General features: G+C 47.4%; 1 protein-coding gene across 9 annotated transcripts in view; it reads right to left on the reverse strand.

Moving 5' to 3' along the window:
• The window catches only part of ABCC5 (ATP binding cassette subfamily C member 5), a 60,396-nt gene that overhangs the window by 20,802 nt on the left and 23,585 nt on the right, over window positions 1–16,009 (reverse strand). For 5 of the 9 annotated variants that reach the window (XM_077348124.1, XM_077348123.1, XM_077348125.1 and 2 more), the window contains 9 exons: window positions 15,441–15,588; window positions 10,770–11,003; window positions 9,533–9,706; window positions 8,298–8,445; window positions 7,235–7,383; window positions 5,706–5,813; window positions 3,561–3,911; window positions 2,599–2,670; window positions 1,748–1,872 (listed from right to left, as the gene is read on the reverse strand). In XM_077348124.1, coding sequence (XP_077204239.1) covers window positions 1,748–1,872; window positions 2,599–2,670; window positions 3,561–3,911; window positions 5,706–5,813; window positions 7,235–7,383; window positions 8,298–8,445; window positions 9,533–9,706; window positions 10,770–11,003; window positions 15,441–15,588 — 1,509 coding nt within the window. The other 4 variants (XM_077348127.1, XM_077348128.1, XM_077348129.1 and 1 more) reach the window with 4 other exon arrangements.

A 16,009-nucleotide genomic window follows, 5' to 3' on the forward strand; every position in this document is an offset into this window, starting at 1 on the left:
TGACGCAATTTATATAATCTGCGGTAAATACAGTCTCCGTCTCATACGGACAAGCGGAATTTGCAAATCTCCTCCCGTGCTTCCTATTGCCCCTTGCTCTGCAGAAGGAGAAAGAGACTGGGTCTCGATTTGGAAACACACAGACTATTTATCATTCTGCATGGCTTAGAACACCTTGCTTCAAACAGTGCAAAGCTTTAGCCCTCCTAAAACACAGAAGCTCCTGATCTTCCAGAAACATTTTCTGAGTAGAAATCTGTTAGTACTTGACAAGTATATTTATTGTTGAAACCATTTTTAACATATTGCATGCAAGGATTGTATCGCCCTGCATTTCAACACTGAGGTTTACAGATGCTGTTAGACTGGAGGGATATGCATTCCCCCCCCCTGCCCCCGGGGGAGTCAGTAGTAGTTTAAAGCAGTGGTCCCCAATCTTTTTATCACCGGGGACCACTCAGCGCCTTTTACTGAGGCCCGGTGGGGGGGGGGGGTAGTTTACTCCTCTACTCTCAACCACTGCCCTGACGCTCTCTGATCGCTATGGTAATGTTTGAACATCCCTTCAAAATAAGAGACAGACACGCCACAACAATGAACATAAGGAAAATTTTATTTTCATGGAAATTTTAACTCGTGACAATGACAAATCAATGGGAACCCTGAGCTTGTTTCTCTGCAACGAGATAGTCCCATCTGGGAGTGATGGGAGACAATGACACCCAAAGTGTGTTGTAAAGGGCCGGGGGGGGGGGGGGGAGAAGGCGTCCTTCGCGGCCCACCTCCAATTAGTCGAAGGACCACATGTGGTCCGCGGCCCACAGGTTGGGGATCGCTACTCTAAGGAGATCAGGGTGGTCCATCTGGGAGTGATGGGAGACAATGACACCCGAAGTGTGTTGTAAAGGGCATGGGGGGGGGATGAAGTAAAGGGGCGGGGGGGGGGGGAGAAGACGTCCTTCGGGGCCCACCTCCAATTAGTCGAAGGACCAATGTGGTCCGCGGCCCACAGATTGGGGATCGCTAGTTTAAAGGATTACACCTAATGGATGGCTTGGACTAGCCCAATTCTGTTCAGTCTGGAAAGCTAAACAGGCTCAAGCCCTGATTAGTTCTTGGATGGGAGACTACCAGGGAGAGGCTACGCAGAGGCAGACCAACCTCGGAATTCCTCTTGCCTACGGCGGCCCTTCACTGAGCTGTCAAGGAAAGAGATGCTCAGAAGGAGAGTTGGGTTTTATAGCCTGCCCAAAGGAGTCTCAAAGCGGCTTCCTGTCGCCTTCCCTTCCTTTCCCCACAACAGACACCCTTGTGAAGTGGGTGAGGCTGAGAGAACTTGTGACAGGACTGCTTGGTCAGAACGGCACTATCGGGACTGTGATGAGCCCAAGGTCACCCAGCTGGCTGCATGTGGAGGAGTGGGGAATCCAAACCATCACACCATGCTGGTTGGGCATTGCCTGCCTCTGCGTAGATCCCTTGGATTCCCTCGGAGGTCGGTCATCCAAATACCGACCAGGGTTGACCCAGTTTAGACTCTGGGATTGGGCTAGCCTGGTCCATATTTTATATATACCTTATTTTAAGGGTTGTTTTAATGTCCCATTTCCCCCCCCACACACACACGCATTCACCCCTTTGGTCTCCTGTTTGGGTGGAAAGTTGGCCCCAAAACATAGCAGATCCACCCATCTTTCCCTTCTCCTGCTCACTGGAAACGGCTGACCGCTGACTGTCGCTTACAGACCTTTCTTCATCGAATTCCTTCCCAAAGAGGATGTTGTCTCTGAGAGTCGCGTTCAGGATCCAGGCCTGCTGGGCCGCATAAGCAAACGTCCCATCCACGGAAATGCTGCCCTCCAGCAGCGTCATCTGGAAGAAAGAGAGCAGGTAGTCGAGGACGGAGGCCGCTGCACGTTCGCAGAGGAAACGTCTCAAGACCAGGCCTCACTGCAAAAGATCTCTCAGGTCTTTCAGACCCACCTGCACAGCCATTTAAGGCTTTTTAGCTTCTCAGGTACGCCTCACTTGGCTACCTATTATAAGCAGAATATAAAGCAGGGGTGGTCAAAATTGTCGCTCTCCAAATATCCATGCACTACAATCCCGTGAGCCCTTGCCAGCATAATATCCATAGACTACAATTCCCATGAGCCCCTGGCTCATGGGAATTATAGTCTATGGACATTATGCTGGCAGAGGCTCATGGGAACTGTAGTCCATGGACATCTGGAAAGGCACATTTTGGCCATCCCTGGAGTAAAGAAGAAGAGCTGTTGGTTTGGTCCCCCTCTTTTCACTACTTGAAGAAGGAGTCTCCTACAATCAGCCTTCCTTTCCTCTCCACACAACAGAAACCCTGTGAGGTAGGTGAGGCTGAGAGAGCTCTAGGAGAACTGTGACTAGCCCAAGCTCACCCAGCTAGCTGCCTGTAGAGGAGGAGAGGGGAATCGAACCCGGTTCTCCAGATTAGAGGCTGCTGCTCTTAACCACCGCACCAAGCTGACAGAGAGGACAACGGCGGAGGCCGTCTCTCCTCCCTTGCAAACAAAGCGGAAGTGGAGCGGGGAATGCGAAAGGAGATCGATCCTCTCTCACCTGTCCCAAGATGGCTGAAATGAGCGAGGTCTTCCCGCTGCCCACGCTGCCACATATCCCGACAAGCTTCCCCTAGATGAGGTCACAAAAGAGAAATATGTACTCTGTACTCAGGTCCCGAGCTACAGTGAAACGTTTAAGAATCTCACAAGTGCATAAAGCAGAAAGAAGAGCAGTAGACAGTTATCAGGTATCATATTGGGGGTGTGGGGGGAAAATTCGCATTCTTCCTCCTTTAGGAAGATTTTATTGTGGGGTTTTTATTGTTAGCCGCTGTGACTTGGTTACAGGAGCAGCAGGGTATAAATTAAATTATTATAAATATATATATAAAAAAACATAATGCATAAAAACATGCAATTAAAAGTACCTTTAAACAATCATGCCGGGTAGGCCAGCCTTTCTCAACATTTTTTTTGCCACTGAGAAAGCCCTGAAACATTCTTCAAGCTTCTAAGAACCGCAGAAGTGGTGCAATTGTGCAGAATACAATTGTGAAGCAGAGCTGTGGACACGCCCACCTGGGGCCCCTCCCCTTCCCACCCCCTCCAGGCCCATCACTGGCCATTTTGGGAGGGAAGGGTGGGTTGCCATGACCACATACGAGCATATCACCTGATAAAAGTTTACTTTAGCAAACCAAAAAATATATTAAAAATGAATTAACCCCCCCCCCCCCTCAACCATTCGGGAAGCCCTTCCAAGGCGGTCAAGAGGCCCCAGGGTTTCACGAAACCCTGGTTGAGAAACTCTGATCTACCAGAACTTCAGTGTTTTGCTCATAGGCCAATCTACGGTGCCTTCAGTCTCCACTCAATGCAGTTCAAAAACCTCAAGGGGGTTGGATTCCGCACGAGGCATCTAGGCTTGGAACCACTACAGCAAGGAACCGTAGAACTACTGTCCTATTTCAAGAATCCTTAACCCAAGGGAGCATCTGAGAAGAAAGGAGTCTGACTCACCTTCTCGATCTCCAGATCAACGTTGTACAGCACCTTCTGCAGCCGGGTGTTCCCCAGGTGGGCTGGCTTGTTCTCCTCCTCCGGGCTGGGGGGGTCGTCACTGTCCACTAGCAGGTGTCCCTTCTGCTCGGCCAGCATGGCCTGCTGTCCCTCGTGCTGCTGGGCCTTGGCCTTCGCTTTCTTGCCCTTGGCCATCTTGTCCTTTTTCATTTTAGGGGTCATCTTGGGTGAGCTCTGGACACTGGCATGGGAGGACTCCCAGGCCAAGGTGGCATTTTTCACCTCTATGGCGGTGAGAGGGCGGGATGGCTTTTTCTTTACCATATGAACCTCTTCCATTAGAAACAAACTCTGATAAGGAGGTTGTGAGAGAGGTGCAAAGATGAGACACCGGGTCAAGACTGGGGAAGAGGGACAAGCCTACGGCACACGCACGCAGCAAAACACATCAGGCTATACAGGGGGAGGAAGCTGAAGAGCAAAAGGTAGCTCATTAGTGCAAACTAACTCCAGGTCCAAGAAAGGGCCTGGCTAGCCGTGAATGTGGTGGGGGCTCGGACAGAGAGGCTGGCCGCGCGGGGGCCGCTTTCTGGACACAGGCAGAAAGAAAGACGGCTACTCTCCCGACGGTTCGCCCCCAGGTGCCTTCGGGGCTTCGTGGTTTGCAAGACGAGGCTCAGCTGGTTGCAAACGCTGCAGAGCCCGGGAAGGGACGGAAATGTTTCTTGACTGACATTCGGGGAGGGAGAGCGGGGAAATTGGCAGTCGCCCGAGAGCCTGGCCGTTTGGTTCAAGGCCTAGGGACGTTCCGGAACCGAGCCTCTCTGTCGTGTTCTCCACCACATCCACTCGCCCCAAGATACTCTTGGAAGACGCCACAATGCTTGTCGAGCAGAAAAAAAACGGCATGAAGGCAACAACAACAACAACAACAACAACAAAAGAGTCCAAAAGACAGTTGCAAGTTAGTTATCCAGGATTTCAAGCAGAATTGCCATTTCCCATAGGCACTGAGCTCCCCCCCCCCCAAACCACCTGGAAACCTGATTGCATCTTAGATGCCATCAAGACGCTTCTGATGGACAGCGACCCTATGACCTCTAAGATGTCCCATAATTAATAGCCCAGGTCAGGTCTGGCAAACTAAGAGTCCCTTTACTGAGTCAATCCATCTCCGGTTGGGTCTTCCTTGGTTCCTATTAACCTTTCCTAGAACTACTGTCCTTTCTGGTGAATCTTCTCCCAATGTGACCAAAGTACCATAGAATCATAGAATTCTATGGTACTTTGGTCACATTGGGAGAAGATTCACCAGAAAGGACAGTAGTAGCTTCCATTTAACTATTTTCGCTTCTAGGGAGAATTCAGGCTTGATTAAATACTTAAATGCTGGCCCCTAATGAGCAACAGTGGAGTGGAAAAGGGCTATTCGGGCCATTTAGTCCAACTCCCTGCTCAATGCCACACCCTCTGGGAGTTGGGTGGGGCTCAAGAGAGCTCTGGCAGGACTGCACTATCAGGGCTGTGGCGAGCCCAAGGCCACCCAGCTCTAGTGTGATTCTGATTTTGAAGTCACTCAGGACGTAAGGAGCAACTTTGCCCATCACGGTCAGAAGGCTAAATTAAATCCAGTTTCAGAGGGGAAGGCATGCTGGTCTGCAGTAGGACATTGAGATTCGACTTCAGTAGCTCCTTAGGAACCAATAAAGATGGAGAGGTATCTATTCCTAGTTGCATCTTCCAGTAAGCGTTAACTCTTGAAAAGAAGAAGAGGAAGAGGAAGAGGAGGAAGAGGAAGAGGAAGAAGAAGAACTTACAGTCACCTTCCCTTTCCTCTCTCCACAAGGTCACCCAGCTCTGGTCTGCATGTGGAGGAGTGCAGAATCGAACCCGGCATGCCAGATTAGAAGTCCTCACTCCTAACCACTACACCAAACTGGCTTAGTATTGCAGATGCTACTGGACTGGAGTCTAAGGTTCAAAGCCAGTTAGTCTAGGCTGCAATCCTGGTATACAAGGAGCCATAAACATAGCAAGGAAAACTGTGCCTTATCAAATAACGTGAATCCCTCCCTCCCCCAAAAAACTATGCTCACGATTAAAGGCATCAACCCCCCCTAAGAGAACACAGTCACAATTACTCACCTTAAATCGGTCAACGGCCACAGATGCCTCGGACAAAGACTTCACGGAAAATGGCGTGACCTTCAGAGCAAAGGTCATTGAATTGAACACTGTGACCACTGTAAAAGCCTGAAAACACAGTGGGGAAGAAATCCTTTCAGTTGCAGCGTCTACCAGCACCTGCACTAAATGCAAGAACTAACAGCTGGTCAGTAGCTGTAGGCAAAAAGGCTCCTTGGAATACAACACTTGGACATTAAAATACTCAGCACATTTCTCTCTGGAATTGCTGCGTATTGAGGGAAGCCAAACACAACTTTGCTTCTCATTATTACTATTCATTTGATTTATACTCCGTCCCTCACTTAGCGTCTTGGGGCAGCTTACAACACAGTTGAAATACATAGAAACATAGAATCATAGAATAATAGAGTTGGAAGGGACCTCATGTGTCATCTAGTCCAGGGGTAGTCAACCTGTGGCAGGGGCTCATGGGAGTTTGCTGGCAGGGGCTCATGGGAGTTGTAGTCCATGAACATCTGGAGGACCACAGGTTGACTACCACTGTCCAACCCCCTGCCCTATGCAGGACATCTTAAATACAACTAAAAACATTCTAAAATCATTATTAATATAAAACCAAAACAATATATAAGACCAGGATTAACTGACCTCTAGTCACCGAAAGGGCCACCCAAGGTTTATAGGTGTGATTTCTGGAGAAACAGTGATGGGAAGGGAATGTATATTTGTATGTACTTGCACATTGTATGTACAGGCGATGACTCTTCCCCTTCCTGCTTCTTCCCAGCACTTGTTGAATATGAAGCGCACTTTTTAGCAAAGAAGTGTGATTTTGGTCACAGCCTGCCTAATATTAATATTTCTAGTTTTTATTTATTTAGTTAATTTCGAGCCCGCCTTCCTCCTTGGTCTCCTTGGTCTCAAGGCAGATTACATAAAAAATCCCCATAAAACCCCATTCTAAAAAACAACACCCATCTAAAATATACTGAGAAGGCAAGATCCCTCCTATCTCCTGCAGTCAACTAACAAGGCAACTAGTGCGCTTGATATTATAGCAGGACTTGAAGAGGGCCCATGGATATAAGGGTGACGTTGTGTGCTTGGCCCTCTATTGGCATTTGGGGGAAATGTTTTTTGGCCCTCCAATGGAGTTACTTTAGCCCTCTATTGGCGTTTGGGAGAAAATGTTTTTTGGCCCTATAATGGAGTTATTTTGGCCCTCTACGGGAGTTTGGAAGAAAGGTGTTTTGTGGAGTGTTAATAGAGTCTGGAGAAGAAAAAGAGGCTTCTGAGGAGAAAAAGAAGACAGAAGGCATCTGTACCTGGAGGCAGATAACAGTTGCCGTGAGAAGGAGCCCTCTAAGAAGCTATATCCCCCAAAGACCTGTAGCAATGCAAAAAGCCTGAAGAGCATACCTCCACTGCTGACCACAGAGGGAGAGAGAAAGTAACATGCAGAGGGTTTCCAGACCGTACACTGTTAGTTTCTGAACTTCACACGCTTATTTGAGATGTCAAATTACCTGAGCGGCTGTGAGGTCATAGCCGAGGAACATGTGGACAGAGAAGGTCACCACACTGGCAATAACTACAACGATGGGAGCCACCCCCACGGTGATGCTCTGGAAGTAACCAGCCCGTTCCAAGATTCTGCGTTCCTCTTCTCTGATTTCTGTGAAAATAGAGTACATTCAAAGTGGTGAGAAACACGCAAAGCAATGCAGTTAACTCAGAAGATATGTCTCTCAGTGGCTACTAGCCACAGTGTCTGAAGAAAACTTTGGTGTCCAGAAGCAGTGAACCTCTGACAGAAGGCAACAACAGGACAAAAGTCTCAACCTCCATGCCCTCTGGAATAGCTGGTTGGCCCCTGTGCGAGACAGGATGCTGAACTAGAGAGACCCCTGATCCAATCCAGCAGGGCTCTTCTGAAGTTCTTATGAAACCCTTGGCCTCTCTGCCCTGCTGTTCTCCCTCAAGAGGAACTGGCTGGCCCTTGTGTGAGACAGGAGGCTGGACTACATGGACCCAGCAGGGCTCTTCTCAGGGTCTTTGCAGGGGAAGGCCTCGGTCTCTCTGCTCTGTTGTTGGCTCTCCAGAGGAACTGGTTGGCCACTGTGTGAGATAGACCACTGGTTTGATCCAACATGGTTCTTCTCATGCACATACTAGAACTTCATGAAAGCTCCCACTTCGTCATTCATATATTAAAGACACCCTCAAAAATTAAATGTATACCAAAACATTGAAGAGGGGATTATTATTTCTATATATTGTAATGTTCTATCTGCGCTGTTTCGTTCTACGGAGGACAATGGAAGCGAAGACATTAAAAAATCTAAATAGCTCAAGTGAGTCTGTTTAAGACTATCTGCTCAGGTTATTCAAGTGCACTAAAATAGCACATGAGGTTTCTTACAGAGCACAATCGATCGCAGCAGTGAAAGTAAAGAGAGAAAACCCTCTTTATTTCACGGGTAAGTACAGCGGGCACAAGATGCCGAATACTCTAACAGTCCCCATTTACTTTTGGGACAGGATGGAGACAATTGTTGGTGACGACGAAAAGCAGAAACCAGCACTCACTCTGGACATTCTGGGAAAATGCCTTGACCCAGGCGTACATTTTAATAAACTTGATGTAGTTCAGAACTTCATTCATTTTCTGGACACGCTCGTCCGTCGCCGACACGCACTTCCTTCTGAAATAGGCCGTGATACGGGAGGCAAACATCTGAAAAGAAGCGAGGCCATAAAAGGAAGAACAGAAAGCGCCCGAGGGTCCTTCTCAGCTAGCAAAAAGGAACCCAATAGTTACACAAGGAGGATTTACCATTAATAAATTAGACCCCCTCTGCTACTGAAACCTATATCGGAAGCAAATGTATATGCTTCTATTTTAACTCAAAACCTCTCTCTTTTCCCAGCCTTCTTTATAGTAAAAATTTGACTGGCTGTGTCCAGATTATAGGGATGGATGATTTGGTTTGAATAAGCCAAAAATACCAGAATCAATGCGGATTTTGGTACTTTTTGGCCATATACGAGTCGAATTGCCCTTCCCTGCACTTTAAACGGTCTGAATCAGACTTATCCGAATCGTGATTCGGATACGATTCGGCCACTCCATTAAAGTCTATGTGGCCATTAAAGTCAATGGGAAATTTTGCCTTTTTTGTCTATTCCGTGGTCTGGGGGTAGTGGAATAAAACAAAAGGTTGTCTTTATTGAAGAAAATCAGGCTACAAAATAAAAAGATCACGTTCAGGCAAAGGCACTGTCTTAGACGAATTTGTCTCGGGTAACTGCACAATTAAACCCTTGTCCCCACTTCCCCCAAATCATATCTCAAGCAGGAAATAGCTGGTCCCCAGGAGAATGTGAAAAGCAGAGGCAGTCTAAGTCACAACCAGGTGCTAGAGCAGCAACACAGAATGTGTACATTCTAGCTGAGAACAACAGATAAGGTATTAACATAATGAACACATGCTCTCCACTTTAGAGAGCTAGAGACACAGAGCAGGTAGTGTTGTGCGCTCCGGTGCGGTTCGGCTGCTTTGGTGATCTCTGAGGTGATGCCCGAAGTGGCCGAACCGCACCAGACCCTGCAACCCTAGGGAGGGGTGCTGACTAGGAGTACACCTCCAGCCCGGGGGAAAATTACAATGGTTGACATGAGCCTTGTGAAACAGTAAAATATGACTACCAGCTGTGCCTTGCTCAAAGGCCTTTCGGCACATTCTCTTTGATCCCTGAGCAAGAAGGGAGAGGCCTTCATGCCTGCACAACCCAGTTCTGCATGCCGACCATCGCCTACTCACCATTGCTGGGTAGAAGAGGATGAAGACAGCCGATCCCAAGAAGCCAGTCGGTCCCAGAATGATAACATTATAAATCATCCCAAGGATGGCGACAATCGGGCCTCCGGCCAGCAGGCTGCCGACGGCTGCCGCCTCAAACATCCTCTGCCCGTCATTGGAGCACATGTTTATGAGCTGGAAGGCACATGCAACACAACAAAGAGAATGTCACCTAGGCTGAAAAGTTGGGCCGTTTTCAAGCTACCTTTGAATGCTGTTTTGGTGACGGGTTGCTAATGGGTTTTCTTCTATCAAGTCAGTCAGTCCCACTTTAATAAGCGGCTGCTGGTGGGATTTATTTACCTGCTGATACAAACTTAAGTGTGCCGGGTTAGGAAAGGAGGCAGACGTTACTGCCTATGCAGGGAGGCTAGTTTGCCAATGGGATTCTGTAGGCCTCAATCATATGTTTATATCTGTTAACCAACAGGACACATGTCTGTTTCTGTTAACCTGCTACTTCATATAATAGAAACCGTATTTTATTTGGATTTTGTTTAGGGAGCTCAAAAAACATAAAAGCATATTTAAAAAACAGCAGGGAGTGACGCATGCTTTAAAAGGCTGCCATGTAGAGCAGGGGTAGTCAACCTGTGGTCCTCCAGATGTCCGTGCACTACAATTCCCAAATGCTGGCAGGGGCTCATGGGAATTGTAGTCCATGGACATCTGGAGGACCACAGGTCGACTACCCCTAATGTAGAGGATGGAGCAGAGGCGGCGAGGCGGCGAGGCGATGGCAACACCAAGGAGTGCCAGCCCCGATGCCACCACATGCTCGCCACTGCGCTTTGGCTGTAGAAGGTCAGAGAGGGGCCGGGAGCTGCCTCTCCCCATGCCCGCTGCCTCCTCCACCCACCTACCACCCCGCAAGCACCCGCTGCATTTTCAGCTGCAGCGGACTTTCTTGCTAGTAATTGTTCTATTTGCTATCGTGTTCTATGTAATTACCCCTTGGTGTTCTATGTACACTGCCCAGAGCCGTATGGAAGGGCGGTATAAGAATATGGATGGATGGATGGATGGATGGATGGATGGATGGATGGATGGATGGATGGATGGATGGATGGATGGATGGAAGGATGGATGGATGGATGGATGGATGGATGGATGGATGGATGGATGGATGGAAGGATGGATGGAAGGATGGATGGATGGATGGATGGAAGGAAGGATGCATGGAAGGATGGATGGATACCTCTCCCAAAGATTTCTCCTTGATATTTTTCAGCCTGAGTATTTTCTTAAAAGCCATGGTCAGGATAGCGCCACGCAGTCTGACCCCGGTCCGGTAATTTAACGCCCACGTTAAAGCCAGGGACCAGGAACGCACTATTTCCGTCATAAGCAGGCCAAACACCAACATCAGGCTGTACCGAAGGTTAGACTCCTCCTCCTGTGTGTACTCGAGGAGATGCTTCACCACGAAGGCCTACAGGGAGAAAGGCAGACGCGCATGAACACCCCAACGTGTCAGAGGAACCATCTGATTGCTTTATGTTCAGTTAGAAATGAGTGAGCGACCTTCCACTTCTAAATAAAAAAATTTTTTGGGGGGGGGAGGGATTCCAAATAGTCTTTTGCAATTTCTGTAGCAGCTGTATTTTTGCCTCATGAATTCAAGAGGCAAGTCAAAGAAGTTGAGTAAGAATTTGGAGCTTCCCAAATCCTGCCCCTTCACGCTTTCTAACTTAACATAAACCCGTCAGTTTGCTGAAAGCAATTCATTGTCGTCGTCATCATTAACACGTTTAAAATAATATCTGTACTTTTAGGCAAAAAAAACGGAACACGTTTAAAAAAAAAAAAAGAGAGAGAGAGAGATTCCTTTACAAGACATTTTAAGACCTTTTTAAACAATTTTCTTTTGTTTCAAACGTGCTTATTTGATAAAAAGGAACAAATGTACCTACAGTTGAACTGGGGAAGAGTGTGAGAAGGACATTTTGCAAAACATTCCTGAAAATAAACATCAGCAGTTTAATAGTAAAGCAAAGGACAAGCGGCAAAAAACGAAATTAAAAAAAAAAAGCACAGTAAGAGATTTTAAAACCCACAGACTTTTTTTTTTTTTTTAAACAACTGAACCAAAGGGGAAAAAAAAACAAAAAATCAAACCCTTACTACCTCCCGGTCCTCCCCCAGCAAAGACAAAAACAATTTTACCTCAGGAATCACATTTCAAACACCATCTGCAGGGAGAGAAAAACAGGCCCTCAACCCGAAAATCCCCCCCGTTATGCGCGCCGTCCGAAGGTCTGGCGCAGACGTATCATGATTCGTGTTTGTCACTGGCGTTATTATTATTACGTACTAATAAATGGGAAACAGTCAATTTTATTATTTTTTTTTTATAGAACCTTATTAAAATGGATTCACGTCTCCAAAACACTGTACAGAAAGGAACGGGTACTGTGAAAACATACAACCCTCCGCATGCACGTGGAAAAAATTTATACAGAGCCTGAATCGGACATACAGTCTAGCTTCCCAAACAAATTAAAAGTTCAACTACACATGTACGCAAACCAAAACCGAAATTAAAAAAAGAAGAAGAGAAAAACCACCAAAAAACACACCCCAAAACTAAACCTGATATATTCCAATATTTTGTTGGCAATGTCCAAGGAGGTGTGAAAGGCTCGTGTGCATAACCAGGAAACTTAATGACCTTTCACCTTTGGTCAGCTGTAGCTTTGCTATTGGTGGGATGCCCAGCTTGCTTTTTCGATACCTTCTTGGCTTAAGTGTTCTTTAATCGGGCCGGAGAACAGCCTTGGTGTACCGCACCACTTGAAAATCTGACCCCTCGGAAGAGATTTGGGACCGCTTTCCGAGTCCACCGACAGTCCTCTTGACTAAACAGGCTCGGCAGAGTCCTGTGTGACGTGAGGATGGAGGGGAGGGGAAAGGAAAGGTCCCTACTACGCTTCCAAGCAAAGGGCCGCAGCTGTCGGTGGTTGTTGTCAGGTGACCGATTTCTTTTAAGTAGGTAGGGTGAGCGTTCGAGTCCCGCGGCGGTCCGTTTTAAGAAGCTACGACGATTCTGCTGGCTGGGCAGGGTTTCTCCCGTGAGTCTTCCACAGGCCCACGCAAAGAGCCTGATGTCTCTCGAGTCCACAAATTGACCACCGATTAAAAAAAGAAAAAACTTCCACAACCCTAATCCAAGAGAGACAGCTCACGCGGCAAGGTTACTCTAGGCCTACTTTCTCTTCCGCTGAATCGGCTTTACGTTCTCTACGTTGAGGCATAACTGGCTGTACAGTGGTCTTGCTCGGGCCTGAATGAGAAGAGATTTGGTGTGGCTTTTCCCTCTTCCTCCCCCCCCCAGCGCTCAATCTGACAAAGGCAACCAAGTCACTGGAAGGGCCGTTAAACCCTTCCCTGCCGTCGGTTCACGGGCTACGTCGATGCGCTGTTTTCTTAAACATTTACGGGATGGGATGCCAAAGTCTCCAAGGGGATGTCAGCTGGAATTCCTTTTCTCCCCGAGTAATTCAGGGCGCAACCTTCTTTTGGCACACAGAGTTAGTGATTCCGACAGAGACTAAGAAACATTGCTAACTCCTGTTTTTTTTTTAAATTTTCAAATTAAAAAATTAAAGCATTAAAAAAAAAGGCATTAAGGGGGAGGACACACAATTCCGTTCTTAAAAAAATACTAGGATTCTTTTGTTGTTGGTTAAAAGACAGTACACAAAGCCAGCATATAAACTTAAACATACATAAGCTATCAAAACTAACAGAGGTAGGGGAGGAAAATGACTCCTGTCACCGTACTAGCTGTTGTCCTTAGCTGCCTGGCTCAACTCAAGCATTCCCAGTGAATAAACGTCACCTTACCTTTTCCTCTTGCCGTTGGATTCTGCCCAGCTTGACTGTCTCATTCTGATCGCAGAATACAGCCATCCTGGAAATTCTAAAGAACAGCTTCTGTCATTGGTTTCACTACAGAGACAAATGTCCTCCCTCAAACCGCATCCAGCATTTCATAGCACGAAGGCAGCTGTGGCTGGAGCGGACGTGGGAGTGCGGAAGGCTTACTTCGAGGGGCTCCCTCCCACAGCCGGCCGCCCTTACCGTACCCCGCCCCAGCCCCTCCATCGTCACCTCAAATGCCGGATGAAAAACCTCAAGCTGCCCTTTACGGAAATGGGAAATTTACCTGCGTTCTGAATGGGAAGGCTACTTTTGGGCTACCGTGTAGTAAGTCACATGATCACGCGTGACCAGATCTTGGTTGGACCGAGCGAGAATTCGTCTTTGCCCCAGATCTCAACAGGACAGGTTTTAGCATTCGTCTGATTTCTGTGCGACTCTCGTGTTTTGTTTTGTTTTTTAATTCTTTAAAAGATGCGTTTCATCCTACCCTGTTGAAATCTGAAGACAGCTTTAAATATACGTATGTTAAAAAAGGTGTTTTAGAGAGATGAGGAACTTCAAAACAGCAATTGCCCTCACTTTAGGCATAACCAACCCGCCCTTTGGTGTCCCTACAGCATTTTCCATGATCTAAAGTTGCTTCGACTTCATTTGATTTGCCCCTTTGCATCTACATAGGTTATTTTGTCTTTCTAGGCTTCGTTTTCACCTGAAAAGATGTGTTTCAATTAAAAAGAAGCAGCGGCAGCAGCAGCAGCACTGGTAGTTTTGCAAAAAAATTAAAAAACGGAGTTTAAAAATAGGGAGGAGGATAGAGATTCGGCTCTCCTACCAAATGGTGAAGTTGAGAGGGCAAATGTCTTGGAAGATCATACATGGCTGAACCAAATTTGGCACATTCTATTAGTCCGTTCTCATCTCGAGAGTCAGAGAGTCTACAAAACTTGACTGCCAACTATCTAGAGGTCCCTGTAGTGAAACAATGACAGAAGCTCTTCTTGGGAAAAGCTGGTTCTGTTAAAACCTAATGCATTCTGGCAATTAACAGTACGGCCGCTAAAAACCTGTGTTTTCGTTTCCATCGTCAGCTATATTGTCACGATGCCAAAGCAAAAAAAAAAACAAAAACACAGACACACTAAAAAACAAACAAACCACCCTCTTTACCCCCTTCTCGACAATTATTGGAACAGGTTCAAGGTTTAACAATAACAGCCTCAGGAATTACGGAGAGAGAAAGAGAGAGGACAAGGCCATTCTTAACATTGATAGTGTGCCTCAGCTGTACTTACCCAAGCATTGAACCTTCCCCGTTTAACTGCACACACTGAAATGTGTACTACAAGCAATAACACTGCTCCTACTCCTCAAGGGAAATTTGCAGAAGAATAGATTTAGTCAAGGTGTCAAGGAAAAAAAAAACGGTGAAATCTCGGCACAGCAGGTGCAACAAACAGGCAACAAGAGAAATGGGGCGAACGTCAAGTTCTACATGCCGCATCTTCTTTACCAACTAAGAGGCGGCAACCTAACCAGGGCCGCCGGAAAGGTAAAACCTACCCGACTGGCATTTCGTATAAGTCAGACAGACCACGCTAGTTCTGCAGAATCGCCTGAGTGGCTGATTTCTTAAAGGACTGTTCTTAAGGACAGCACTTGTGGAAAGCACAAAACAGTAAACGACTTACGAAGGATTCCTTTTCCTTTTCCTTTCCTCCCAGGAAACCTCAATGCCCTCCCCTGTCTGTTGGTACAAGCCATTTAAAGAGACGCACGCACAAACAGACACATGAAAGGAAGCGATTGGAAGCGTTAAGACCCACCGCGGCGTTCTGGAAAGGCATAGCTCCTCTCCGCGAAGGCAGGGTGCATAGCTAGTCAAAGAGTTTAGGAGGTCCTCCGGGAGGCAACCTGGACCCATGGGCGCCGGCCACGGAATGGAGCCCGCACGGCGGAGGTCAGACAAAGGATGGATAGTACTTACTGGTCCACTGAAGCCAGCAAGCTGCGTGACCATCAAGCACATGATGGAAATGATGAGCCTGGTGCGGCAGAAGACCCACACGACCCTCCGGAGAGAGGCTTCCTCGGGACCGCGTTCCTGGAGCTCCTGTTGCCACAGCCTTTCCAATCTGAACGGGCACACAGGGAGGACAGCTAAGGGGCCTTTCGTCCCAAGAGACTGAAAGCAACCTTCCTTTCTAGGCACACGCGCACACACACACACAAACACACAAATGCACCGTTTTGGATTCGCCCTGAACCCATTTGGGCCTATTCCAAATCCCACCAATGACCCTTTAATTTTTCTCAGATTCAACTGAATCTGAAGATTTGTTTTGTTTTTTTTTTCTGGTGCATATGCTCCTCCCCTTCCTCAAGCAGTGGAGAGCATCTCTGCCGCCTGAGGAGGGGCAGTGGGGGGCGCCTGCAGAACAATTGATAACAAAAGGCGCCACAAGCCCTTTAAATGCTCCCCCAAGACATGTAGGCAAAGCACTTAAAGGCTGCATTTAAAGGGCTCAGTGCACCTGTCCTTATCAGCTGTTTGGC

Source organism: Paroedura picta, chromosome 8 (genome assembly GCF_049243985.1).
Source record: "Paroedura picta isolate Pp20150507F chromosome 8, Ppicta_v3.0, whole genome shotgun sequence".
NCBI lineage: Eukaryota > Metazoa > Chordata > Lepidosauria > Squamata > Gekkonidae > Paroedura > Paroedura picta.